This window comes from Aspergillus uvarum (genome assembly GCF_003184745.1).
Source record: "Aspergillus uvarum CBS 121591 unplaced genomic scaffold BO82scaffold_51, whole genome shotgun sequence".
Classification (NCBI taxonomy): domain Eukaryota; kingdom Fungi; phylum Ascomycota; class Eurotiomycetes; order Eurotiales; family Aspergillaceae; genus Aspergillus; species Aspergillus uvarum.
In genome coordinates, this window is record NW_020291348.1 from 171,994 (window position 1) to 196,625 (window position 24,632).

Here is a 24,632-nt window from a genome sequence, read left to right on the forward strand (position 1 = left end):
AGCTATGAATCCCCTCATCCTCTTTCTCTTCTTCTCTTCTTCTCTTCTTCTCTTCTTCTCTTCTGATGTCGTCCACTCTTTTGACAATCCATGAACCTGGTATGGCGTGCCAACCAGCCAGGTACTGCTGACCGGCCCACAGATGAGCTAGCCCTGCTTGCAGAGGTTGTCCGTCGTGGGTGTAATAACAGAGCCACCGTCTGGGGTATTAAGTCTTATACCCTCGGGGGATTGACTTTCCTTTGCTTTTCCTATGTCGGGCCTGGGAATTCTTGCGTGCTTCTAAACGATGACTCACTGTATCGTCTCGTCCAGGCGTGGATTGAGCTTAATGTACCATGGGACGGTGACCTGTCAATACCACTTTTGTCCCGAACTCTTTGAATCGCAAAGGCGTAGACTACTTCATATTGTAATGACTAACAAGCTCATGGCGGCTGATGTATACGGAAGCTATCGGCAAGACGAATAATGGTACGTAGCATAAGAGAATGAACCCACTGAGTAGTCTTGAAGATACATGATATTCTACGGTGGAGTAGGATAGGAGTAACCGGCGGGGTTTCCAGGTTTTCTGGAAAATAAACAATTTGGTAAGAAATAGAGTATCTGTAGTACATCAGCACGGGGGTATCCTCCGAATTGACATGGGAAACAAGACGGATGGTTGAACGGGATGGCATATGAAGTGACATCAATAGCACGTTTCGAATAAACAAGGTGACTATGATCGTCGTCATCCGGGGATTCCCCTTTTCTCTCCAATCCCCTTGGTTGGTGGAAGTGATAATGAGGATGGGAATGGCTTGAGTGGGAAGAACACACCAAGAGAACCTTACCCTGTATGCTGACGGTATATATGATCTGAGATCCCAGCGGCAAGAGAGAGAGAGAGAGAGAGAGAGAGAGAGAGAGAGAGAGAGAGAGCTACAACAACATCCGTATCAAGAGTTGCCTTTCAACCCTCAATACGAACAAGGAAGCGGAGAAGGAGGAGGACCCTAATGGTCGTCGCCCTTGGCAATCGTCCAACCTCAACTCCTCACCTTTTCCATGCCATGAACGGTTGGGAGTATCGGTGATCGTGATCGCCGTTCAGAGTGTGATGAAAACAGTCGCCTCTTCATTTGGGTGCCAGGGGGAGAGGGGGGCAGGGAATGTGTGTATTCCAAGTACTGTATATGTGAGAAAGAGGCCAAGTGTCTACCAACGGATGGAGTAATGTGGTCAGTCAGGTATGGAAAGGGTAGGTTGACTGCAGTGGCCTACGGTGGGAAGAAATGCGTGTTCCCAGGCCAAGGGTCGGTCCTAGATACATCAGGACTGCACAAACCGGTTTGCTTTTCGCAGGGTGCAGGGGTTCCAAGGTTTCTGTCTCTCCATCTCCCTTATCTTGGAAGGACTAAGTACTGTACAAGGCTAGATTGTACACATCGGAGTATGAGTAGCAGGTCACTCGTCAGATACCTTACTTGGATGCGGGTTAAGGTATTACGACTGGCCTAGCGTTGCTCATCTCACTGAACTACTGTACCCCGTACTCGGGACAAGTACGAGGAGCAGAGCAAGACGAGTAACAACGGGTTGGTAGGTTTAGAGTGGAATAACGTAACGATGGCTACTATGTAAATAGTCTCAGCCAACCGTACCCACTTGGCCTGGGTGATCGGCGGGGGGGATGATGTAATCGGATCATCTAATTGATCTGTGCACTAGGTTGCTCTCAACTCACGAGTATATGGGATGTGTAATACATGCTCTGGGAGAACGGAAGACAGTGGCTGGGGCGGGACGTGGGCTATATACTCGTACAGCATACTTTGGAAATTCAAGGTTGGGTGAATAAGCTTCTATGGTGGTGGTGGCGGGTTGATATCATTCCGGTGGGGAAGAGCGGCGGCGGCTGTGGCAAAGGGGGGTGGGTGGGTGGGCTTGGAAGTCATGACATAATTAATGCTAGGCATACGATACTGATGGGCGTTTAATGCAAGTACCTCGGTTGGTTGGAAAGACGAGCAAGACGAGCAAGATACTTGGTAACTCACGCAACAAACAGCCGAATTAGATGGACCACAGTGAAACAGTGGCTCTATCGAGAACACTTCAAAGAGGGCTGCAATGCCCAAGATTGAGATGGTTTCACCCGTACAAGACAACAAGACACAAGAATACAGACCATGAACGCCGACCCAATGACAAAAGCCAGATTATGCGAAATACTCTGGTCAAACAAGAACATTGTATACACAGTAGACATAGAAAAGACAAGCCACCCGAGCAATCCAGCGACGATCGAACGTGCCGGCCGCAATGGAAAGTCTATAGATAGATTGCGATCATCGTTCTGCCGGGAACATGCGTGATTAAGACAGGACTAGGATATATGTACCAAAGGGGATATGCGACGCCAATAAAGAGGTATAGTAAACCAGCAGTCGATACACACACCCACACATGAAGCCAAGCGAAAGTGGGAAAATCGTTCACCTGTCGAAGGAGAACAATGTGGATCGTGGATCCAAAAGTGAAAGGAAGCCCCGCGTGGTCGTGCGTAGACCATCTAGGGTGGAGTGGGGGTTTGGCGAACCTCCGGCTGGTCAGGTCGGTGCTTCTCCCGGGTGCGCATGTACATCCCATCGGACTGAGAGTCCACTGCTGGAGGACCGTGGATTGTACGAGGGATGCCCGACTGCGACTGCTGCTGCTGCTGTTGTTGCTGCGAGACGATCTCTCGAGCATAAAATTCTACCAGCATTGTGCCATACGCTTCAAGCTCTTCCACGGGGATCGAAAGACGAAAGTCATTCAAGAGAAGGAATTGGAGCTCAAGATGGTTGAGTTCAACCAATGGTAAACCCCCAACCTGTATGCAGCATTGGTGTTAGTTCTGTTGTATAGATGATTGAATTAGGAGCGAAGAAGACGGAGGTGGGTACCTTTGCATATCGTGAATTTGTGTAAAAGACATCGGAGAAGAATTTACTGGCACAAGTCACGCCTGCGATGACTAGCCGATGGATATTGAAACTATCCACGATAAAAAAGTGAGAAAGCGCCTCTTCCTCGTCCTCGACCTCCAAAGATGGAGACATGGACGACAAAGTGGACGGGTCTTGGGCGGCGAAGCTGGCAGAAGATGGTGGAGTGGCCATTGGAGAGGCACCTCCTGTCGTCTGTACATTCGACGATCGGAGCGACTGGGGCTGATTGCCATCAGTTCTTAGCATGGAAGCCGATCGGGCCTGGCGACGCCGCAATCGCTCAAGTTGCGACCGGTTGACGAGCTCCGTCATGCGATCGAAATACACCAGAAGACTGAGGAAGACTTCATAAGTGGTGGGACAATACTTGTGGATTCTCGTCAAATAGCTGAGAATGCTGATACTGGGTACATTCTTGCCATGAAAGGCAAGAACACTGGCGGCCTGTGGAGTGAGGTTCGAGGTCCCGTCCGGGGGTGGTATGTGGCGATGGATATGCTCATGGTGCATGTCGTTAGTCGTAGTTATCTTCGTCAAGAGCCCAGCTACCATCTCGATGATGTCCGTGACCGGCATGGAACTGATTTCGTACTGGCGCTCTTGAGGACCCCACTGTCGCGTCATCCGATCTCTATGTGCCAACATTTCCTCGCTCGCGAAGCTTTGTATATGGGACAGATCGCGGACCTTGATGCGACTGGGCGAGCTTGCCTCCGAGCCACCTAATGAGCGCAGGGACTGATGAGTCGGCCTCAACTGCGGTGACGCGGGGGATGAATGACTTCTGTTGTGTTGCGTGGATGCCGCGGTCGCGTGTGCATGGCTGGCGCTGACATGAGGGGCATACGTGTGAGGCGCGGCGTGGGCGTGATTATCGAAGCGAGATGGATGGCTATCGCTAGTGGTTGTGGTCATTGATGCTGAGTTCGGGTGGGCGCTTGTTATACCCGAAATGGTTGAGGAGGCCCGCGATGAGGGGTAAGAATTCGAGTCGGCAGGGTGATAGATATAAGGCGGAACATCCTGGGCGGTTTGGTGGGAGGGGAGGCGAGCTGAGGCGGATGTTGACGGCGGGGCTGTGGACGAGGTGGGGGTGGTATTAGACGATGCCGACCTAGAGCCGCCGCCGGTCTCCAGACGTGACGAGGCTTGGGTCTGCGACGCGGATCGATAGCCAGATTCCGAAGTAGGTATGGCGCCCCCCAGCATGTTGTAGGAGGACGTATCAAGATGATCCGATCGCGGATGATTTACGATAACGGATCCCATGTCAGGTTTAAACAGAAGTAAGTGAAGGTAATATATGGAAGGGCGGACAGTGGTCGGGGTTGAAATATTGCAACTAGAGCCCAGGCCGGCGAGCAACGGTTAGCGACTGAAGACGACGGTGGGTGGGGTCATTGAAGACCCAGGAAAGGCCAGGGTAAATAATGAGGAGAAAATCGAGATCAGATTGAAGAAAGTAAGTTGAAGATGGTAAGATGGTAGGAGGAGAGAGGGGGAGTCTAGCACGTAAAAGAGAGAGGGACAAGTACGAGATCCAGCAATTGATTGATGGGTTGATTACTTTAGATCGGTTCAATGAGCGAAGGGGGAGGGGAGCGCGGCGAGAGGAGTAGAAGGCGCAGAGAGGGTCTGGATCTGGAGATGCGGCGAGTGAGGGTCAGAGCACTGGGGAATGCGCGATAAACCCAACCCAAGCCTGGAGCGGGTAAGGAATCACAGGCGATGGACGGCGGTGGGAAACATGTCCATTGCGATGGGAGATGAGATAACGACGAGGACGACGAGATGAGTTAAAAAGGGGATGAAGGCTGGATAAGAAACACAACAAGAGAGGAGAAAGGGTGGCGGAGAAAAGTGGATGAATGGATGGATGGATAGATAGAGGAACTATGGCGACTGGCAATTGGAGAAATAGAAGAAAGTAAGATGGATGGGGGGAGAGGGAGAAGAGCTGGAGGAGAGGAGAGGAGAGGGAGAATGGAACGGAGAATGGGATGATGATGTTGATGATGCAGCCGCAGCCGTAACAGCACCAGTAGCACCAGCTAGAAGGGAGGGAACAAGAAACCCGGGCAGAAAGGCTGGGTCCACCACGACAAGATTCAGAGCCACTCAGAGCCACTCAGCAACACTCACTCTACCACCCAGCAAGACCCAGACCGACCCAAGGGTGGAGTTCTGGAGTTCTCAGTGCTTTATTCAACGGGGAAGAACGGGGGAGGAGAGGTTCCCTTCCCCAAATGCAGTAACCAAAGTAGCAAGTAGATGGATCGATCAAGCCGAAGACCAAGAATTTCCTCCCCAAAATCAAGGCAGCTGAGGTACCAACTGAGATGTGTGGATGATCACGTACGAGCGACAGAGAAGAAAGCAAACATAATAAAAAATAAAATCAAGCAAAATCAAGAAGAAGGTAGGAATTGGACAAAGAAATAGGAGGAGAAAAAAGAAACAAGAAACATTGGACAGGCTTGAGACGGAACGGACTAGATTATTATCGTTATCATGAGACTGAAATGATCCATCAAATGGGAGGTCTCTCTCCCTCTCTTCTTTCTGTCTTTCTCTCCTTTCTTCTCCGATTACCAGTCAAACATCCTACCCAATACATACTACGGACGACCCCATTCCGAGAAGTTACCAGTCGAGAAAGAAACACGCCTCGCATCGAGATGTTTCCGCTTTGGACTATATCCGGGTCAATCAGCCGTTCTTGTCCATGCTCCTTACTCCGTACGACAGGATGAGCCTGCATCAGAACATCTTCACCTACAGTATTAGTAGTATCAGGTACTCCGCAGGTACTGTACGTGCAGACGATGCCGCCCAGAAAACCGGACAGGATAGTGGCAGTTAGGATCATCCTCCGTCTGAGGGGGGATGGGCGAATCGCGGCTCTGCAGAGGCGCAGGTGTTCATCATCGCTGACTGATTGGTGCTCGTCCCAGAAAACCCTCGAGGCCTTTGACCGGTCACATCCTCGACCTCTACTAATGATACTGCTACTGCTACTTTAGTGGAGTAATCTCCTGTCTGATATAGCCTTAGCAGTACGAGCTACGAAATAACGAATACCTACGCCACTGCAGGCTTACCTATTTAGATTTGCCTTCTACTTAGGAAGCCTAAGACGAGGTGATACTTTGAAAGTGACAGCCTCTGACCGCCGGATCCGAGTGACATTTATAGTCAAGTCAGTATCCTCAGTCATGGCAAGCAGCCACCTCCGAGAGGGGCTCGACTCGAGCTGACGAGCAGCCCGTGAGGTCAGATACCAAGCCAAGCCATGCATATAATGGGGAAGCACCGCGCAACTTGCTAGAAGATATGACGCGATTCATGCATCTTCCTGACTCTCGGTTGATAACACCACGCCTTGTTTGGATCGTCCAGGAGAAGGCTGATTTACCGCTTACATTGACGGCGAAATCATGCCCAGAATGAGGCTATCTTCAGTGCCATGGAGAAGGAAAGGTCATGTTGATCGACAGCTAACAACGATATGAATCATCACTTCAAACGGATACACTCATTAGTTGGTAACCCCGGGGCCAGTGTAACCCGTGTCCGGCAGGTAGAGATGTCGCTGAGCGCCCTTGGCCGTCAAAACCACCATCCGGATCACACCGCCAGAGCTACCATCCCACTTGATCGCCTCCTGCAGAGCTGACCGAACAAACTGAACGCCTTCTTCCTCAGTCATATTCTCCTTCCAGTTTGCATCGCAGTAGCCGTAGATATAGGTTGAGCCAGATCCGCCGATGGAGTACGATTGCTTGTGGAGGGATCCGCCCAGAGGTATCGAATAAACTTGTCCTCCGTGCCGAGGATCATATCCGGCAATAATGATGCCAGCACTAAACATCGCCATAGTCAATAAGAAAAGCAATTCTTGTGACTCGGAGGGGCACAATGAACTTGCCTTAGCATGTCCTTGTTCTCATAGCACAGCTCTTGGAACAGTGCAGCGGCAACCTGAGTGCTGGGCGCCTCGTTGTTTGTGATCGAGTACATGTTGAGATGGTAGGATACAATATCAGCCACGGCCTGTGTGTCGGCAGCCGACCCCGAGCGGCAGCACCAGATCGTGTCATGCACCTGTGTCAATTTGTCGGTAACCCGGTTGGCGATGTACGCTCCAGTGGTCGTTCGGCTGTCGGCACCCAATATAACACCGTCCTTGAAGTTGATTGCCATACTGATTTCGGTTAAAGGGTGTCGTAATGATGTAGGGAAAGTCTCACTCACATTGACGTTCCGAGGCTGGATAGGCATGGTATATCAGTTGACTGCCTCACTCGAGATCTTGATTCCATGAGCTTACTTGACTTCACCCTTCTTCAGGTGGTTCATATCGACATGAATACCATCTATGAGAGCCGTGAGCTTTGGCATGACGTCCAGTAGATGAGGTTACCACTGACCTTCACCGAGCATCCCCGTCATGCCGTGACCGACCATACTGACTGACGAAATTTGGGGGGGAGGGGAAATAAGTAAGGGTATGTATATGAGCTGTGTGCCGAAGAACGGTTTCTATGAAGTAAAATTGAAAATATGAAAATTTATGATGATTGCATTCAAGAAGTATCTGGCTGAAGGAGTTGATGGGTATGAGCTCTGACGGAGCTGTCAAGGCAGGCGAGCGCGTTACGTTGCCAGCAGCTGGAGCTGGCTCCGCCGGGCGGTGAGACAGCGTATCTTTCCTACTGGACAGCTCCCCATCCCCCGCAGGTCTCCTGAACGACTCCCCCCCCTCCAGCCATCACTTCCGATGAAACAAACCGACGCTTTAATTTCCGCTAGACCAGTATCTGGCCGCTTGCGAAGCTCACTCGCATTATCGTCCTTGCCGTTTATATTCGACTTCTTTGTCTAGGGGTTCAAGTTAGCTTCACTTGCTTGATTCAGTTCCAACTTTGCAACGCCGTCCTGTCGCATCGGCTATACTATTCCGTTCGCTAGCATGTCTGAGTCGCCGCCTCCACCCTCGTGGACTATCGCCAGCATGGCCAATAGTGCCGTCCAGTTTCTGCGCCTGCCGGTTCTGGCCTCCTCTGGTCTCGCCGTGGTGGCCAGTGGTCTGTTGTACTTTAAGCAGAAGTAAGCAGTGACCCGCATTTGCGCCTGGCCATGATGATAGCGATGCCTGAGATCTAACCCCGTGCGCAGTGAGTTGATCTATCCTCGAAATGTCCCTGTCGACGCCCGGACCAATGTCCCCAAGCCACAGCAATTCGGCATCACAGATTACGAAGAGCTCCATCTTCCGACCCCGGACGGGGAAACACTACATGCCCTCTTCATTCGTCCTACACGAAAACGCCTCGCTCAAGACCTTACAGTATTGATGTTTCATGGGAACGCGGGTAACATCGGCCATCGTATCCCCATCGCCAAGATTCTTCAGGAAATTCTTGGTTGCAACGTGTTGATGTTGGAGTATCGCGGCTACGGCCTTTCGACTGGTACTCCAGATGAGGCAGGATTGAAGGTTGATGCGCAAACTGGTTTGGATTATCTGCGACAAAGGCCCGAGACCAAGGATAGCCAGATCGTTGTCTATGGACAAAGTCTGGGCGGAGCGGTCGCGATTGACCTTGTGGCTAAGAACCAAGACAAGGGTGCAATCGCTGGTTTGATTCTCGAAAATACCTTCCTGAGCATTCGCAAATTGATTCCCACGTATGTTCGGCTTGACCCACCGCACTCCGATTACCTACAGTTCGAGAGCGATTTTCTGACATTTCTTAGGGTCTTTCCACCGGCGCGATATCTCGCTCGTTTATGCCATCAATACTGGACAAGCGAGGATGTATTGCCTAAAATCACCAAGGTGCCTATTCTCTTCCTCAGCGGGCTGAAGGACGAGATTGTACCGTAAGTATAAACTGCCTCTTTTCCACAGATCCAAAATTTAACAAGCTACGTAAACAGACCGTCCAACATGACGCAGCTTTTCGCTGTCTGCAAGTCCAGCCGTAAGGTCTGGCGTACTCTGCCCAACGGTGGACACAATGATAGTGTCGCCGAGCCAGGGTATTTCGAACACATTCATTCTTTCATCATGGAAGAGATAGTACGGCATGAATATTGAACAATTTTTCAACAGTTGTGCATCTCCTCGTTTCATTCATCGGTGTGTTTGTTGTTCTGTGACGATATCATGTTTGTTCAGCACCAGTCCCGAGCCTATGATTGATTGCTCGAGATGTTTTTGTTTTGCCTTTTCTTGCGCAGCTTCTTGTTCTTTGATTTCCCCTTACGTTGTATTAGAGTGGTGTTTCGGATGCTTCTGGCTGGCTGCCTTCGTGTTTATTTTCAGGATCTTATGTCTCAACCAAACATGGGCTGAGGATCCGCCTGTGTTTCCAAGAGCAATTTAGCCCAATACCTAATGTAGACAACTTTTTATCGAGCGGTGTCAGATAGATTCTGTAATCAGTGTTCGCCCCCGATCAATTGTCCCTTGAGAGTTGCTCAGTACCACCTCATGAGGGGTGACCCGCTATGAGTAATCTCGTTGGCAGGATGAGTCGAAGGCGCAGCACTAGACCAGCATGAGTCATGCTACAGAAAAAGCCACGCTGATCGGGATCTGACAGCTTTCCAGGCCCTGGATTATACATGAGTTCGAACCATTAAGAAGAGTGTATGTCCTGCGTAGCCCGAAATTTGCGAAGTAATCGGAGTGTGAGGAGTCCCGACAAGAGGCCTGACCAGCTCTCGGAGGCAAACCGCCGCCACCCGAACCACATTCACCCGTTCGTACTTCAGGAACAAAATCACCGTTTGAGTTCCACCAGTTTCTGTTGGTTTTTCAAGTGGCGGCCTCCTGCCTGGTCTCAACTTGCCTTTGGCCTCCTTCTACAGCTATATCGGAATCGATCAGCTCACAGAATTTCATTCCACTCGAGCGGAAGCCGATCTTCGATCTTTTCGCGGCAGTAATCTCCTTCTTTTCAAGCTCCTTATCAGCGACCGATTGATCTACGCTTTCCCTGTTTTGTACTCGGTTCTTGATTGGTGCTATTGGATGGACGTGCTCTCTCCGCGTGCAATTTCCGAATTCAACGCCCCTGTAAGGACCTTGGAGCCAACAATGTCGAACTCTCCAGCCCTCGTGGCAGACAGCAACAACACTACCCCGCGCACGAGGTCAAGACGCGGAGGTAGAGGCCGTGGTGGCGATCGCAGTCGTTCTCACAGACCTGCGCCACCGAACCAGACACAGGCACAAGCGCAGTCTCAAGAGCAAACGCCAGCACACCCGGCTACGAATCCTCCATCGCAACAGAACGAACCTTCTGCGACACAGACCGCGCCCGACGCAAACCATCCACCAAGAGGACCGAGGGGAACCCGAAGAGGGGCGAGAGGCGCAAGTGCACAGTCGAATGGAGGCCGACGACATGGTCGAGCACGCGGGGGTGCCGACCACTCAGCGGTCACTACCGGGGGGCGAAGATTTGAGGGTCGACTGACGAAATCAGAGCAGCCAGAGGAGACTCAGGATGTCGGTCCCCACCAGAGCGCAGGCGCGGAGGACATTGCTGGATTGAGAGCGGATGCGCCAGCATTCGTCCCAGGAGGGCCAGCCGGAGAACTACCTCGACAAAGCGGACGTGCAAAGGGCAAATCGAAAGCGAAGAACCCAAGCCAGGCTCGATCGGCGCCCCCTCCTCCGCCAGCGCCCAAAGTTACGACGAAATCATCGGCACCGGACATTGCCACTCGGATCCACGAAGACATCGCCCACAACCTCTACGAATGTCCGATCTGTACAGCTGAGTTGGGCAAACGGTCTCGTATTTGGTCCTGCGGACTGTGTTGGACGATTTTCCACTTGAGCTGTGTGAAGAAATGGTCGAGGAACGAAGGCGCGGCGGCGCAGGATGCGGCGCGTCGCCGGGGCGAGGAGGGCGAAAACAGTGTTCCTCGTGCTTGGCGCTGCCCGGGCTGTAATCTGCCTCATGAAGTATTTCCTTCCTCTTACACCTGTTGGTGCCAGAAGGAGGTTGACCCGCGCTCATTTCCTGGTCTCCCGCCCCATTCATGTGGACAGACCTGCGCGCGATCGCGAAAAGGTTGTCCACACCCTTGCGATGCGACGTGCCATGCTGGTCCATGCGCTCCTTGTACTGCTATGGGTCCGACCCAGGATTGCTTTTGTGGGCGAAACTCGTCTACGAAGCGTTGTCAGGACACCGACTACGATAATGGATGGAGCTGCGGCGAGGTATGTGGTGATTTGCTGCCTTGTGGTGAGCACACCTGCCCTCGGCCGTGCCATGAGGGCCTCTGCGGTGCCTGCGAGGTCAAAATCGATGCGCACTGCTATTGCGGGAAATCGCAGTCTGAGATGCTCTGCAGTTCCAAAGACGAGGAGATGGATAGTGAAACCTTGCGCATTAGTGAAGACGACGGCGAGGAGGAGCTTGTAGAATGGGTTGGATGTTTCAGCTGTGGTGATCATTGCAATCGACAGTTTGATTGTGGGCTACACTCGTGTCAGAAGTCCTGCCACGCCCAGGATGCGCATCCCGCTCATTGTCCCCGATCGCCCGATGTGGTGCTTTTCTGCCCGTGTGGGAAAACGCTTCTAACCCACGTTGCGGGTTATTCGCCCCGAACCACTTGCGAAGACCCCATCCCCAATTGCTCGAAGCCTTGCGGGAAGCCCTTACCATGCGGACACTCTTGCGAGCAAGTCTGCCATACTGGACCGTGCGGACCTTGCTTGCAGAAAGTCACGATCCATTGCCGATGCGGCCGCAATGACTTCCGGACGACTTGTTTCACGGGTGACTATGAGCCACCTCAATGTTTCCGTATCTGTAAAGCCGGCTTGCATTGCGGTCGCCATGCATGCGCAGAGCGCTGTTGCCCTGGCGAACAGAAGGCGATTGAGCGTCAGGCTATACGGCGGAAGCTCAAATCGCATCTTCGACCAAGCGACGAGGATTTCGAGGCTGAACATATCTGTACCCGGGTCTGTGGCCGTATGCTGAAATGCGGACGGCACACATGTCCGGAGATCTGTCACAAAGGGCCCTGTAACACTTGCAGGGAGGCAATCTTCGAAGAGATCCCGTGTAACTGCGGTCGATCTGTCTTGTATCCGCCTCTGCCTTGTGGGACACTGCCTCCAGCTTGCTCACACCCCTGTGAACGCGTTAAACCGTGCGGTCACCCGCAGACGCCCCATAATTGCCACACCGACGATGAAAATTGCCCGAAATGCCCGTTCTTGACGGAAAAGGCGTGCCTGTGCGGCAAACGTGTGCTGAAGAATCAGCCGTGCTGGCTTGCAGATGCACGGTGCGGACAGATTTGCGGCAAGCTCCTCAAGTGTGGCTCTCATACTTGTAAGAAGAACTGTCATCGACCGGGTGATTGTGAGGATGCTTCCCAGCCTTGTCAGCAAGCCTGTGGGAAGACCAAGTCCCTGTGTGGTCACCCCTGTACTGACCAGTGTCACGCTCCTTATCCGTGCCCCGAGAAAACGCCCTGTTCATCCATGGTCGCAGTAACATGTAGCTGTGGACGACTTCGTCAGGAGCGACGTTGCAATGCAGCCAAGGCTGTTGTGACCAAGGGCCACCTCCAGCAGGCGCAGCGACTTCCATCAGCGTCCCCGCTGGCGTGCGACGAGGAATGCGCCCGCCTCGAGCGTAACCGTTCTCTGGCGTCTGCGCTTGGCGTCGATATCAACCCAACGACGACTGTCTCTCAGACGCTGACCTCCACCAACCTGCCCTATTCCGCCGAAACTCTCGATATTTACCTCCAGCTTTCGTCGTCGTGTCCTCTATCCACTCTCCAGTCCTACGAATCGACCCTACATAGTCTCGCCACGAACAAAAACCCAGCAAACCGCTCCACCCGTTTCCAACCCGCCAAATCTCCCCTCCGTGCCTTCGCGCACTCCCTCGCCGCCGACTGGGGCTTTGCCAGTGAGAGCTTCGATCCGGAGCCTCATCGCCATGTGTTTGTTCTCAAACCCACTGCCTGGACTCCCCCCCTTCTGGGCATGGGCAACGGCACCACCATTGGTATTGGCGGTATGAGCGTCGGTGAATGCGTAAAGCTACGTGATCGCCACCGCCTCAAGGAACAGGAAGAGCAGCGACTCGCTGCAGCGGAAGCAAAAGCCCAGCGCGAAGCTGCTCGAGCCCAGCAGAATGCGAACGGCGAAGGCGGTTGGGCCCAGGTCGCAGCTTCAAAGAGAAGTAACGGCCTTGGTAGCTCGCGGAGCAGTACGCCTGGTGTCCAAACGCCTGGTGGCAGTTCTTGGTCTACGACTATGTACGCTGCTCTTGCGGGTGACGACAGCAGTGCTTCATGGGATGCTCCCGTTCCACCTCAAGCTAAGAAGGAGAAATTGGTGTTGCGGTCCGGTGTGAAGCAATTGAGGACATCAAGTTCGATTCTTGATCCGGGTCGTGGCGAGTCAGTGCGAGATCCCAAGTCGGATGGAGAAAAAGAGGACGCTTGATTTGTCGATTTGCTCGTGGATGAAGAGCCACTTTGATGTCTTGCAATCGCTTTCAAGGCTCGGATGATGCTATGTTGGAAGACATGATCCTCTTCCGGACTGACTTAAATCTCCTTGTTGTTCTTACCATTCCTACACCATTTTTCCCTACTCAAAAACGGTCACGATTTTAATGTTTGTCGCTGCTATTCGGTTTTTTCTATGGTTAGCGTGCATAGCTGGCCAGTCGTGTGCTTAGTTAGAAAGACCAAAAATCGATAGAATCGAAATTTGGCAAATCAATATCATTCTATGTATACTTTTGAATCATAGACATGTTCTGATAGTTGGTAGATGCCGGCTGTAGCCATGCTGACGTACCTGGCTGTCTGGGCTGTACCTGTACTGTACTTGTACTAATTTAAGCATAAGCAGAACGTTAGTCAGCCCCAGTTAGCTGACGAGCAAATCAAAGCTGCCTACTTGGGGCTAAGGCCGGCTCAACCTTCCCAGCCGGCCAGTGTTCGGCACCAATTGCCTCTCCTCTATTTATTCCCTGGAGCGCAATCATCGCCTCAGCTCGTGGTATGTTATTATTCCACTCTAAATGAACTACCAAGTCTCAGCAAATCGGTCCCATCCGGACCTGAGGAACAACCTTGAATCTATTTAACCACACATCGTTCCATCGAACTGCGTCCGCAACGAAGCAATTCGTTTCATGTTCTTACCTCACTCCATTCCGGTACGCTCAACCGACCGTATGATACAGTAATTGTTCTCTAGACCGGGAGAACTTCAGCTAGCCCCGAGGCATCCAATAGCTTTCTACGCGCCGAAAGATCACAGCATCAGATCCCACCTCTGACTCCGTATCAAGTTCTGATCGAACTTGAACCGAGCTTAATGCCCTCGCGCCGCAGCCACACCAAATCCCGGAAGGGTTGCATTCAGTGTAAGAAGCGACATGTGAAGGTTTGCCATCTCTATCTCATACTAGCTGTGGCTGCTGTCCTTGCGTGCTGCCATCTCAATTCCATCTTCCCGCCAACCGAACACCTTGGGATATGCTCAGCGGACGTTCAGTCTCTGCTTCCGACCAGGCTCTGAACAGTTTATCGCTGACAGTAGTACACAGTGCGACGAAGAGACGCCTCGATGTGGTTTGTGCAAGAAGAGAAAATTGGATTGCACGTATCCGTCCAATGATGTCGATAGTCAAAATCCCTCCACACCACATGAATCACCCGAGGCGGCATCCGGCCCAGAAGCAGATTCGTCGCAAACGCGAATGCTTGAAATGCGATTGTTCCATCATTACCTTACGGAGACATACATCACTCTCTGCCAAGGCCGCCTCGACGCACATCATTTCCAAGTCGTCATCCCGCGAATCGTGGTGTCCCACCCATTCCTGATGGACAGTCTTTTGGCGCTATCGGCTCTGCATCTTGCCTATCTGGAGCAGCACGACAACCGGTCGTGGCTGGAGATCGCGCTGAAGTATCAGAGCCGCGCCTGCTCGGCCTTCAGTCGCGTCTTGGCGGACATCTCCCCGGAGACTTGTGGGCCAGCTTTTATCTGCTCCATTTTCATCATGTTGTGTGCAACGGCGTATCCCTGTGTTTCCGAAGACAGACAGACATTCGAGCCGTTGTCTCATGTATTGGAGATTCGCCAGCTCATTGCTGGCTGCGCACTCTTATTTGTGCAACTCAACGGCATGGAATATCGGGGTGACTTGCAAGGTTGGTTGAAATGGAAGGATGATGAAGTCGATCAGGATGGCAACCCTTATCAGTAATTCCTCACCCGTCTCACATGTCTGACCTGACCTGGGGAATTGACTTTTCTAATAGAGTGCGGGAATCTCAACTGAATCTTAGGAGGTATGTTTCCCTCGCCTGTCTGACAGCACTTACCTCGCAGATGCTAATTCACTTCAAGTGCAATCATGGATTCCTTGAAGGGCGTCCAAGAGAAGTTTAACGGTATCGGAGGGCCAAATCAGCCAATATACCTGGCCACTTGGCAGATTCTTCATGAAGCAATCAAGAGATGGCCATTTGGCGGCCCGAACGGTGGTATAATTGCATGGCCTATCAATATTAGCGAGGCTTACATCGATCTGCTCAAGCAGGGTGATTGGGTGGCTCGGATTCTTTTTCTACACTACGGTGTTGGACTGCACTTGCTTTCAGACAAATGGTTTGTTCGAGATTGGGGCCGACGCCTCATCGAGACCGTTTTACAACCGGAAGATGAAATTCCCTCAATCTGGGCGAGCACTATATCGTGGACCAGAAGAGCAGTTGAGCTCGAAGAATGATGGGGTTTCATACGTGTCAGCTTGAACTCCAACCAGCCTCATAAGCTTTAGGTTCGCTGAAAAGAGGATGATCCATGGCAGATCGGGTCTTGAACTTGGTGAACCCGGCGGGAAAACAAGAGCAAGGAACCTTGTTATGACGAAAGACGTGCGGCATTGGTGTTCCAGTAGCCGTTCTGAGATGGTTGAAACCCGACTTTGATATATCTGGATTCCTTCCCTCTGCCTAAAGGTGCATCCGAGACCTTCTCTGAATCCAAAGGTGATTGTCCGGGTAAGGGCCGCCTGGGAATTACCTCATGATCGGGGACTGGCTCCATAGGTCTTCCAAACGCAGCCATTCACTTCTAGCATCGACGAAGGGCGCTTCTCGTCAGGATCATCGTTCAGAGAAATCAACAAGATCCCCAGACTCTCTCTGATCACAAGAAGTATGGTTGTTTTGCGAAGGGTCACGGCTACCACACTTCTTTTCAAACGTGCTCACGAGGACAAGAGACGCGAGAGGAGGCTTATCGCGGCCTCCCGCTGCCTCCAGATAACTTTCACAATGACCAGTCATAATCTCTAGCGTGGCCAAAACCCCACTCCAGGTCAGGGTGCATGGTTGACAACAGCAGAAACTCTCCGGCTTTCCGAAACCTGAGCCCTGGTTTTAAGAATGCATCGAGTCGGACAAAAATTTGCTACGCCGGATTCAGAGATTTGATTACCCCAAATTATGCAGGTCACGTTTCAAGATGAAATTTGATTGGACAAGGCAGGTATTGCGCCTTTGGATGAGCTTGGTGTGCCATCGGGTGACCAGGCCGAAGTGGCGGTTCTGATTACTGTTGGTCAAGGCTGATAAGGAACCAGGCATGCGGGCCTCTGCAGGAAACTAAACTGTCGTGGTCGTTATCGCCGTTGGAGTCTGTCCGATAATGGGGGAGGGGGGGTGGTCAGGGAGCCCTTCGCCTCTTAAATAAACATAACGGGTTCCGAATCTTCTTTATTTTGCATCTTTCACTTGTCTTCACTCTAAATGATATTTTGTCCTGCTTAAGCTAGGCTGACTCTCCCGATTGTCGATCCCCCGCCTCTCTGGCGCATTTCGGAATTCTAGAAGTAGTTCTCGGCCCATCGTTCTTTCCAGTGACCGCATCCGGCCACCAAGTACTAAACATGCAGGGTTGCAGACCGGACCTCATTGACAACCAAGATGCAGAGAAACAGGTACTATGACGAAGTCCTCCCCTTTTCCAAAAATTGCTTCTGTTCTCCAAATCACTAACCTGCATTTCGCCTAAAGCCACTCCTCGAAGACTTGGAACGCCCAGTCGCGTGCACTCAGTCGGTGTTATCGCACGATAAGCCCAGGAACAGGTCGAGAATGTTCCGTATCCTGCGATTTACCCTGTCAACCACACTAGTCTTAATTGTCTTGGTCATACATCTGCCGAACGTACTCACGTCGCCTCTCGACTATGCGACTCGTCAGCTGGGCTGGGACGATGAATTGGAGGACGGCAAGCGTGGCGCCGTAGCGAGTGAGAGTGCAATTTGCAGTCGCCACGGAACCGATATTCTACTACAAGGCGGGAACGCTGCTGATGCTGTGAGTGTCTGAAGTCTATTGACTTGGACGATACGGAGCTCCCATATGGCGAGGATCGGTCGAGTATTGTGCTGACTTGACGGTCGGTAGATGGTGGCAACGATGCTCTGTGTAGGGGTTGTGGGTTAGTGATTCCCCTTCACTGGTGGTAATGGAATCTCTGGAACTGATTTTCCTTCCGCTCAGGAATGTATCACAGCGGGATCGGAGGGGGTGGATTCATTCTAGTGAAAGACCCTCACGGCGCGTTCGAGTTTATCGATTTTCGCGAAACTGCCCCAGCCGCGGCATATGAGGACATGTTTGTCAACAACACAGAAGCAGCTGTCACTGGGGGTCTTGCAAGGTAACGAGCCATTCAACTCACGAGGAAATACCTTGATACTAATAAGATTTACAGCGGTGTTCCAGGCGAGCTTCGTGGTCTCGAATACCTTCACCAGAAGTATGGCCTACTTCCTTGGTCAACCGTTGTGCAGCCAGCAATTAAGACCGCGGATGAGGGCTTCCCGGTTGGCCCGGATCTAGTACGCTACATGGCTTCCTCGATTACTGACGCAGGCGGCGACGACTTCTTGTCTAACGACCCGACATGGGCCATTGACTTTGCTCCCAACGGAACTAGACTCGGCCTCGGCGATATCATGACACGGAAGCGTTATGCCAGGACCCTTGGGATGATTGCTGAGAAGGGCGCTGATGCATTCTACTCTGGATATATTGCAGAGACAATGGTCAATGCTGTGCAAGCAGCCAATGGCACGATGACTCTTGATGACCTTCGCAGCTATGCCATTGCAATTCGGAATATCTCCCAGATAGACTATCGTGGATACCAAATCACCAGCACCACGGCTCCATCTAGTGGAATTGTTGCGCTGAACGTACTCAAAGTCCTAGATACCTACGACAGCTTCCTCGCCGCTGACAATGTGAACTTGAGTATTCATCGGCTGGATGAAGCCATTCGGTTTGGATACGGACTGGTACGTCTCACCTTCTGGACCAAGTATGTAGGGGTCTGTGTGACTGGGCTGACTCTATAGTAGCGGACAAACCTGGGAGATCCTGATTTTGTGGACGACATGGGAGAATACCAGGGTAACATGCTTGAGCAATCTACTATCGATGAAATCCGGGCGAAGATCTCCGATTCTAAGACGCAAGATATAAATGCATACGACCCTCGAGGTATTGAGAGCTTGGATACGTACGTACCTCAATGAGACGCCTTCTGAGACAAGCTGATGATGTCTGTAGCCCGGGGACCTCTCATATTGCTACTATCGATCACGAAGGCCTTACTGTATCTGCCATCACAACGATAAACTTGCTTTTCGGGAGCAAGGTTATGGTCCCCGAGACAGGAATTATCATGAACGACGAGATGGATGGTAGGTGAAGGCAACCAGACCTTATTTCTTCTTGGCTAATCTGCTTCGCAAGACTTCTCTATTCCTGGCTCATCCAACTCGTTCGGATATGTTCCCTCTGAGGCGAACTTCATCCGACCTGGAAAGCGCCCGTTGTCGTCCAGTACACCAGCCATCGTGACTCACCCTAACGGCACTGTCTTTTTCGTGGCTGGTTCGGCGGGCGGCAGTCGGATAATCACCGCGACCATCCAGAACATCATCCACGCTGTTGATGGTGGTCTCACGGCAGCTGAGGCGCTAGCTCAGCCTCGTCTGCACGATCAGCTGATCCCTAACCAGGTCACATTCGAGTATAGCTACAACAACGACACCGTGGCCTTCATGAAAGCGCGCGGGCATAACGTGACATGGGTTGCGCCGATTCAGAGCTCCGCGCAAGCAATCCGTGTTCTTCCGAACGGAACGTTTGATGCTGCTGGGGAGCCCAGGCAGCTGGACTCGGGAGGATTTGCCGTCTGATCGAGTCACTCGTCGCCTATGCGGCTCGCGGTCCGGGACTGGCCGCCACATACTGTGAGCACTGGAGTCTAAGAAGTATATACAAGCATATAGAGCTTGGATGTTATTTCCTTGAAGAATACCGACCCACGGATCTACTCTGCGATCGAAATTCATAGATTTTGATAATGAACGAAACGGAGAGCGGGGGTGTAGTCGATCTGATCGAACTCCGCAAGAAAGGGATGCCAAACTTGGTCAATGTAATCAAGAGGTGCACCGAAAAAGCAATTACTTCGTACAGTTGACTTTGCGTGGTAGTACGATGACGATGATGGGCGCCATCCCTTCCGCAGCCCGACGCAGCCTGAGGCATCCGAGGGGGGATCCCGTGCCAGAAGCGGTGATGCCTGAGGTGTTCCGAATGTACTTTACCGCCAAGTTTTGATGGTGAGGATGGTGGGGATGAATGTTGTTGCTGGTTGATGTTCATCGCGAGTCCCTCCATTTGATTGACCTGAAATGCTTATCGATGGTCGAGACCTGAGACCTGGTCCTTTGAATGACCGATCACTTGAACCGACTTCTTTAGGGTGCGGACTGGAGTGGTGCTTCATGCAAGTAGTCTGTGAACCCCTCCTCGTTAGTCTGGTTAGTGGCTCTTTAGTCCAGTTCATAGGGAGGAGGTTCGGGGACCCTTCATCGGGTTGCAAGAATCCAACGAGTTGGAGAGGAGTCTGCGGGGAGGAGTCCATCCATCAGTCCAGTAGTAATTCAGGTTCAGCGAGTCTTCTCTTTCTTTTCAGTCTAGTCGCTCTCACCGCAAAATCGATCCCTCCCGCCAAATCTCCTCCCATGCACAGTCACTGCACTCTGCATTTCTCTCCTTCTTAGGATCATTGAATCACGATACTTCACGATACTCCAACATTGAATTGATTCGTCACTTCTTCTTATTTTACCGTTCAAGCGCCTGAACTATCTTTCAATTTCCTCCCTCGCCGACCCTTATCGTTCGTTTCCCTCCGCGCCCCTCACGGGATGCTGCATCGGTTCCAGCAGTCCCCTCGGTGGATTGACACAGGCGCCTAATTGGGCATTCGACCACAGGGAGTTGCGTCTGGTTCCAGATCTCTTAAGCGCCAGACGACGGAAGTCCGTCCGGTTCTCGGATCATCTGGACCTCCTTCTCGACATTGTGACACCACACAAACTCTTTCATCTTTTGCTCGCCTTGGGAGCTGTTTCGCTGGGCCCTCTCATCCCGCCTTCGCGATCTATAAGTCGAGGTAACTACTACAAACGCTATACAACCCCGAAATCGAAAAGCGAAAGTGGGGACGAAGAGCAAGGAGAACAAGGGGTTGTGTTGAGGGGGGAAGAGTGTCTTCCAACCTTCCATATCCACCTCGATTCGAAGCCTTCCGCCTGATTTCACCCACACCCACACCCACGTCATGTTCCATCTACCGTTGAGACCTAATGACCGAGATCGCGACAGGGACCGGACTCGCAAGGCGTCGACTTCCTCGAGCGTCTCTTCCAAATCCAAACAACACAAGCACCGCTCGTCCCACGGACCATCGTCTACCCGCTCCCCAACCAAGGAACGACCTCCCGACCCTCCCACGGACCGCTCCTCGACCCCTTCGCTCTCCGCCTCCAATCCCAGCCAGCAACGTCGTGCCTCAATGCCCGGCATCGACAGCGCCAGCCGTTCCGGCACGGCGTCCTTCCTCGAATCGAGAACCAGCCTCCCGTATCCGACCTTCTCCAAGGCTCACAGCAGGGAAGCTGTCAGCAAACCGAACATCCCGACCCCAGATCCGACCGACCTGACCGACCAAGGCAAAGAGGCGGCCGACGGAGGAAGCCATGATCGCTCGGACGGCAACAAGCATGCGCCCCCGAGTCCCCCATTGACGAGCGTCGATCAACAATCCCGCCAGGGCAGCACGGTCTGTGACAACAAGGACGCGAAGACTACAGAGGAGAAACCGAAGACCAAGATCCGGATTCGAGCCGAGTCCACTCGCTCGTCCTCGAGTCTGCGGTCAAAGAAGGATGAAGGGGCCAAGTCAAGCAAGACGGTGCGATCGGACTCGACGAAAACCAAGCGCTCCAGCCATGATAAGGAATCGCCGTCTCGCACAGCGAGCCGCAAGTCCTCCAAGAGCAAGATCGTGGAGGAAACAGCGCCGCCCAAACGACCCTCCAGTCGCACCGCCACGACGCCGCCACGCTCCCCAGCAACGGTACGCGACATCGGTCTCGAATCAACAAACGGGTCGGAGGCTACGACGGTTGCGCCCGCTCACCAGTCTAGCACTTCCCGCAAGGTCAGAAGCCCGGAGAAGCCGCCCTCTCGTACCCAGACACGGTCGTCCATGTCTCATCGCCCGGGGTCCGCGTTCCGGAGCCCAGTGGAAACTGCATACGATTACGGGCGGCCTACGACCGCGAACTCAGCTTACGGAGCGCCTCCGCCTCCGCCGCCGCCCCCGGAGGTGCCTATATCCATCCCAAAGGTCGACTACCTATTACAGCACGGCGGCTTGGACCATCGCGCGCCGAAATCACTTCTGCAGAGTTTGAGCGGCTCGGAAGCCACGCCGTATCCCCCAACGCAGCCGCAACTCGTGGCGAGCAAGATATTCGAGCCTCTCAACCGGCTTCTGGAAGACTATCAGCATGTCATGACGAAGAACGGCTCCCTCGCCGTTGCAACGGGATATCGATCAGTAGCTCGGCGACTTCTCGACCGCTTGGAGGCCGTCTTTGCTCGTGACATCTCGTCCGAATCATGCAATTGTCTGATGTGCGAACATGAGGAACACGAGGAACGCCCAGCGGGGGTGAGTTGGGGGGAGGTGCTAGAATTGGTATCCGGCCGTCGCGAGCTCCCCAACTGGCCACCCTTCAGATTATCTCCGACGGTCGCAGACCCGGATTGGTCAGGTGACGAGCACATCCCCATGCAGAAACTCGATATCGACGTGCCAGAGGAGTATCGGGAGCATTACATTCGGCAGTCCCGTAAGACGAAAGTGGCCGTCGACAAATGGCTCAGTGAGCAGACTGGTGGAGGCACAAGCGCCCCCGACGAGGTTGATGATGAGACCTTGACGTTTGCGATCCTGACTCACCTCGAGCCTGAGGAGCGGCAACTCTTCTCTGCTATCCTCGGAATCAGCTCGACCTCCCCTACGCCGCGGCCCGAAGGACAGCCCCGCCCACGACCGGCTCCATTGGTGTCCTCGACTCTGGCGATACAACGACTGTATCGACTGTCCTCCCCACCGCGGGACCCCGAAACCGCGATCTACATGCTCAATAACCCTGGCATGCACCATGTCCTTGCGACCCTCGCGGCGATCAGCGACGATGAATGGGACATCCTTATCTCCGGCCGCTTTGACGGGTTCCTCCGCAGCGGCGCTGAGGACTCCTTCCCGTCCGGCTCCACCCCGTCGCGCTACAGCAGCACCCGGTCCAACACCCCGTTCACGACAGGCGGCATCTCGCGGGGGCCGACACCCAGCCAGGTGGACGGGGTGTCCCGACCGGCCAGCCAGCCCTACGGCACGTCCCCGTCGCCGGCCCCCGCATCCTTCGGGGGACCCATCGCGCTCGACGAGGAAATGGAGATCGCAGCCCTGGCCGAGATCGAGCGCGACATCTATCTGGGCATGGAGGCGCTGGAGGATGCCTTCGAGGCCCTGCACTGCAAGGCCGAGGTCGTGCGCCGGGCGCTGCGCGAGCGCGGCGCCGGCCTGTCCATCGCCAACCAGAACCGCCGCGGCTCCTTCGTTGAGGCCCGTCTCGGCACCCCGGCCTCCGGCTTCGGGCTCTGGGAAAACGGCGCGGCCGCCGACGACGACTTCTTCCTCGACGACGGCGTGTCCCTGGCCCCCGATGATTCGGCCAGTAACATCAGCTCCAACCGTCGGCGGCGCCCCAAGCGGCGGACCGAACGGCGGACCCCGGCTCCTGTCGAGGAGGAAGACGAGGAAGAGGCGTACGACAGTCGACGGGGGACGCGAAGGAGATGATTGCAATTTATGTGGTTGTTAGGTTCTTCGTCGGGTGTGTTTTTTGTTTCCTACGGGAGCAGTGGATCAGGATCATGCAGCGCTGTTCCCCTTTTCTTCTTCTTCTTCTTCTTCTTCTTCTTCTTGTTGCATTCTGCCTTTACGACATGTGTTTTGTTTTGTTTTTGTTTTTGTTTTTCTTCTCAAATCCAGCGTTAACGACATTTGATGAGCAACAGGGAAATTTTTCAGCAGATCCAAATTTCCCCGGACGAATTGCATGAAATGAATTGACATGAAGAAGGGTGTGATGGAATGGTGGCATTGGTGGGTTTGGTGAGGAAACGGTGCGTTACGGTAATTTTTAAACCTATCTAATGTACTTACTGTACCTACCCTTGGTTGGGGGGTTTGGTGGGTATGTGTGGAGAGAAGGCATGATTTGATTTCTCCGACAGCTAAAGGGAGAGAAGGAGTTGGTTTGTACATGAGGACACGGAATTGATTTGATATGTCTCCTTTGATCCTCTGACTCTTTGTTTCTGCTGTGGTCGTATTCTCTGGGACCCCCTAATGTTTTTGCTGCTCTGTACTTCTAACTGGCAATCATGAGCTGAATGGATATCTTGTCACTGAATGATGGGCTGGGTTGTTTTTGCTAGGAGTCTCGAACGAATTTCCGGTCTTGAGGTTTGGGTCTTCCTCTCCATGGCTTCCCGGGTCGCCGGGTCCTCACTCACTTTGCTCCCGGCCAGGCAGGTGAACCTCGCCTCGCAGTGGTATGCAAAAGGGGTGAAGGAGGATGTGGGGTCTGGGGTGGGAAGGGATGAAAGCTAGTCGCTCATCAAGTTCCACAGCCCTAGGAGGTTTTATCGGCCTAGGAGATCAACTAGGCTGTGCAGTAGGTGGCCTTAGACCGACTCAAGTTGAAGGGGGAGCAAAAGGATTAGGTCAGGTTAGGGTAACTAGGCCGAAACTACCGGATCCACGCCTTGGGGTCTGATTCTTTACGGTTTTCACGAGTTCGACCTTCTTCTCTAGGGAGCGATGTGAGGATCAGCAGAGCTGGAGTTCAGAGAGTCTGATGGTCTTGGGTTGAAGATGATCGACGTAGTGCTGTTGAGCTGGACCCTGACTCTGACGCTGATGGAGGGACTAATTGCCTGAAGTGTGATCCGGAGACGAAAGTAGTAAAAGGGAGGGTGGGGTTTGTTGAATGTAAAGGGGGTGACTAGATGGGGAAGAGGCTCAGGAAAGAAAAGACCAGGAACCATTTTTGAGTCGACTGGGTGTTTTGTATCCGGGATGGGATGGTGGTGTGTTCATGTTCTTGGAGT

At 52.9% G+C, this 24,632-nt stretch overlaps 5 protein-coding genes across 5 annotated transcripts; 3 read left to right on the plus strand and 2 right to left on the minus strand.

Moving 5' to 3' along the window:
• Positions 1-2,560: 2,560 nt before the first annotated feature.
• On the minus strand, positions 2,561-4,190 carry BO82DRAFT_367269 (putative cyclin-dependent protein kinase complex component; the record flags this gene model as incomplete). The annotated part of the gene is made up of 2 exons (XM_025637074.1): positions 2,561-2,863; positions 2,937-4,190. The coding sequence occupies 2 exons, from the start codon at positions 4,188-4,190 to the stop codon at positions 2,561-2,563; spliced, it is 1,557 nt and encodes a 518-aa protein (XP_025489139.1).
• Positions 4,191-6,376: 2,186 nt separating this feature from the next.
• pre3 (proteasome core particle subunit beta 1) lies at positions 6,377-7,601 on the minus strand. The gene is made up of 5 exons (XM_025635871.1): positions 7,412-7,601; positions 7,312-7,357; positions 7,236-7,250; positions 6,910-7,185; positions 6,377-6,844 (listed from the first exon to the last, which is right to left on the minus strand). Exons 1-5 carry the CDS (start codon positions 7,446-7,448, stop codon positions 6,520-6,522), a joined length of 699 nt encoding a protein of 232 aa, XP_025489140.1. The 5' UTR covers positions 7,449-7,601; the 3' UTR covers positions 6,377-6,519.
• A 394-nt stretch (positions 7,602-7,995) lies between these two features.
• On the plus strand, positions 7,996-15,793 carry BO82DRAFT_367271 (uncharacterized protein; the record flags this gene model as incomplete). Its single annotated transcript, XM_025637075.1, has 12 exons — positions 7,996-8,090; positions 8,160-8,672; positions 8,742-8,867; positions 8,925-9,026; positions 9,100-9,126; positions 9,601-9,639; positions 9,813-13,443; positions 13,891-14,049; positions 14,251-14,419; positions 14,568-15,264; positions 15,324-15,353; positions 15,412-15,793. 12 exons carry the CDS (start codon positions 7,996-7,998, stop codon positions 15,791-15,793), a joined length of 5,970 nt encoding a protein of 1,989 aa, XP_025489141.1.
• A 753-nt stretch (positions 15,794-16,546) lies between these two features.
• Positions 16,547-19,337, plus strand: BO82DRAFT_148522 (gamma-glutamyltransferase). Its single transcript, XM_025630147.1, has 8 exons — positions 16,547-17,008; positions 17,085-17,390; positions 17,481-17,514; positions 17,577-17,736; positions 17,791-18,376; positions 18,440-18,600; positions 18,651-18,784; positions 18,837-19,337. The coding sequence occupies exons 1-8, from the start codon at positions 16,958-16,960 to the stop codon at positions 19,283-19,285; spliced, it is 1,881 nt and encodes a 626-aa protein (XP_025489142.1). The 5' UTR covers positions 16,547-16,957; the 3' UTR covers positions 19,286-19,337.
• Positions 19,338-20,721: 1,384 nt separating this feature from the next.
• BO82DRAFT_290149 (uncharacterized protein) lies at positions 20,722-23,316 on the plus strand (the record flags this gene model as incomplete). Its single annotated transcript, XM_025631673.1, has 1 exon — positions 20,722-23,316. The coding sequence occupies one exon, from the start codon at positions 20,722-20,724 to the stop codon at positions 23,314-23,316; it is 2,595 nt and encodes an 864-aa protein (XP_025489143.1).
• Positions 23,317-24,632: the final 1,316 nt, after the last annotated feature.

Coding starts and splice junctions, on each gene's coding strand:
- BO82DRAFT_148522 (XM_025630147.1), top strand. CDS start 16,958: ATGCAGGGTTGCAGACCGGACCTCATTGACAACCAAGATGCAGAGAAA. Junction 17,009..17,084: donor ACCAAGATGCAGAGAAACAG/GTACTATGACGA, acceptor TTTCGCCTAAAG/CCACTCCTCGAAGACTTGGA. Junction 18,377..18,439: donor TTCGGTTTGGATACGGACTG/GTACGTCTCACC, acceptor ACTCTATAGTAG/CGGACAAACCTGGGAGATCC.
- pre3 (XM_025635871.1), bottom strand. CDS start 7,448: ATGGTCGGTCACGGCATGACGGGGATGCTCGGTGAAG. Junction 7,358..7,411: donor GACGGGGATGCTCGGTGAAG/GTCAGTGGTAAC, acceptor CGGCTCTCATAG/ATGGTATTCATGTCGATATG. Junction 6,845..6,909: donor GAGAACAAGGACATGCTAAG/GCAAGTTCATTG, acceptor GGCGATGTTTAG/TGCTGGCATCATTATTGCCG.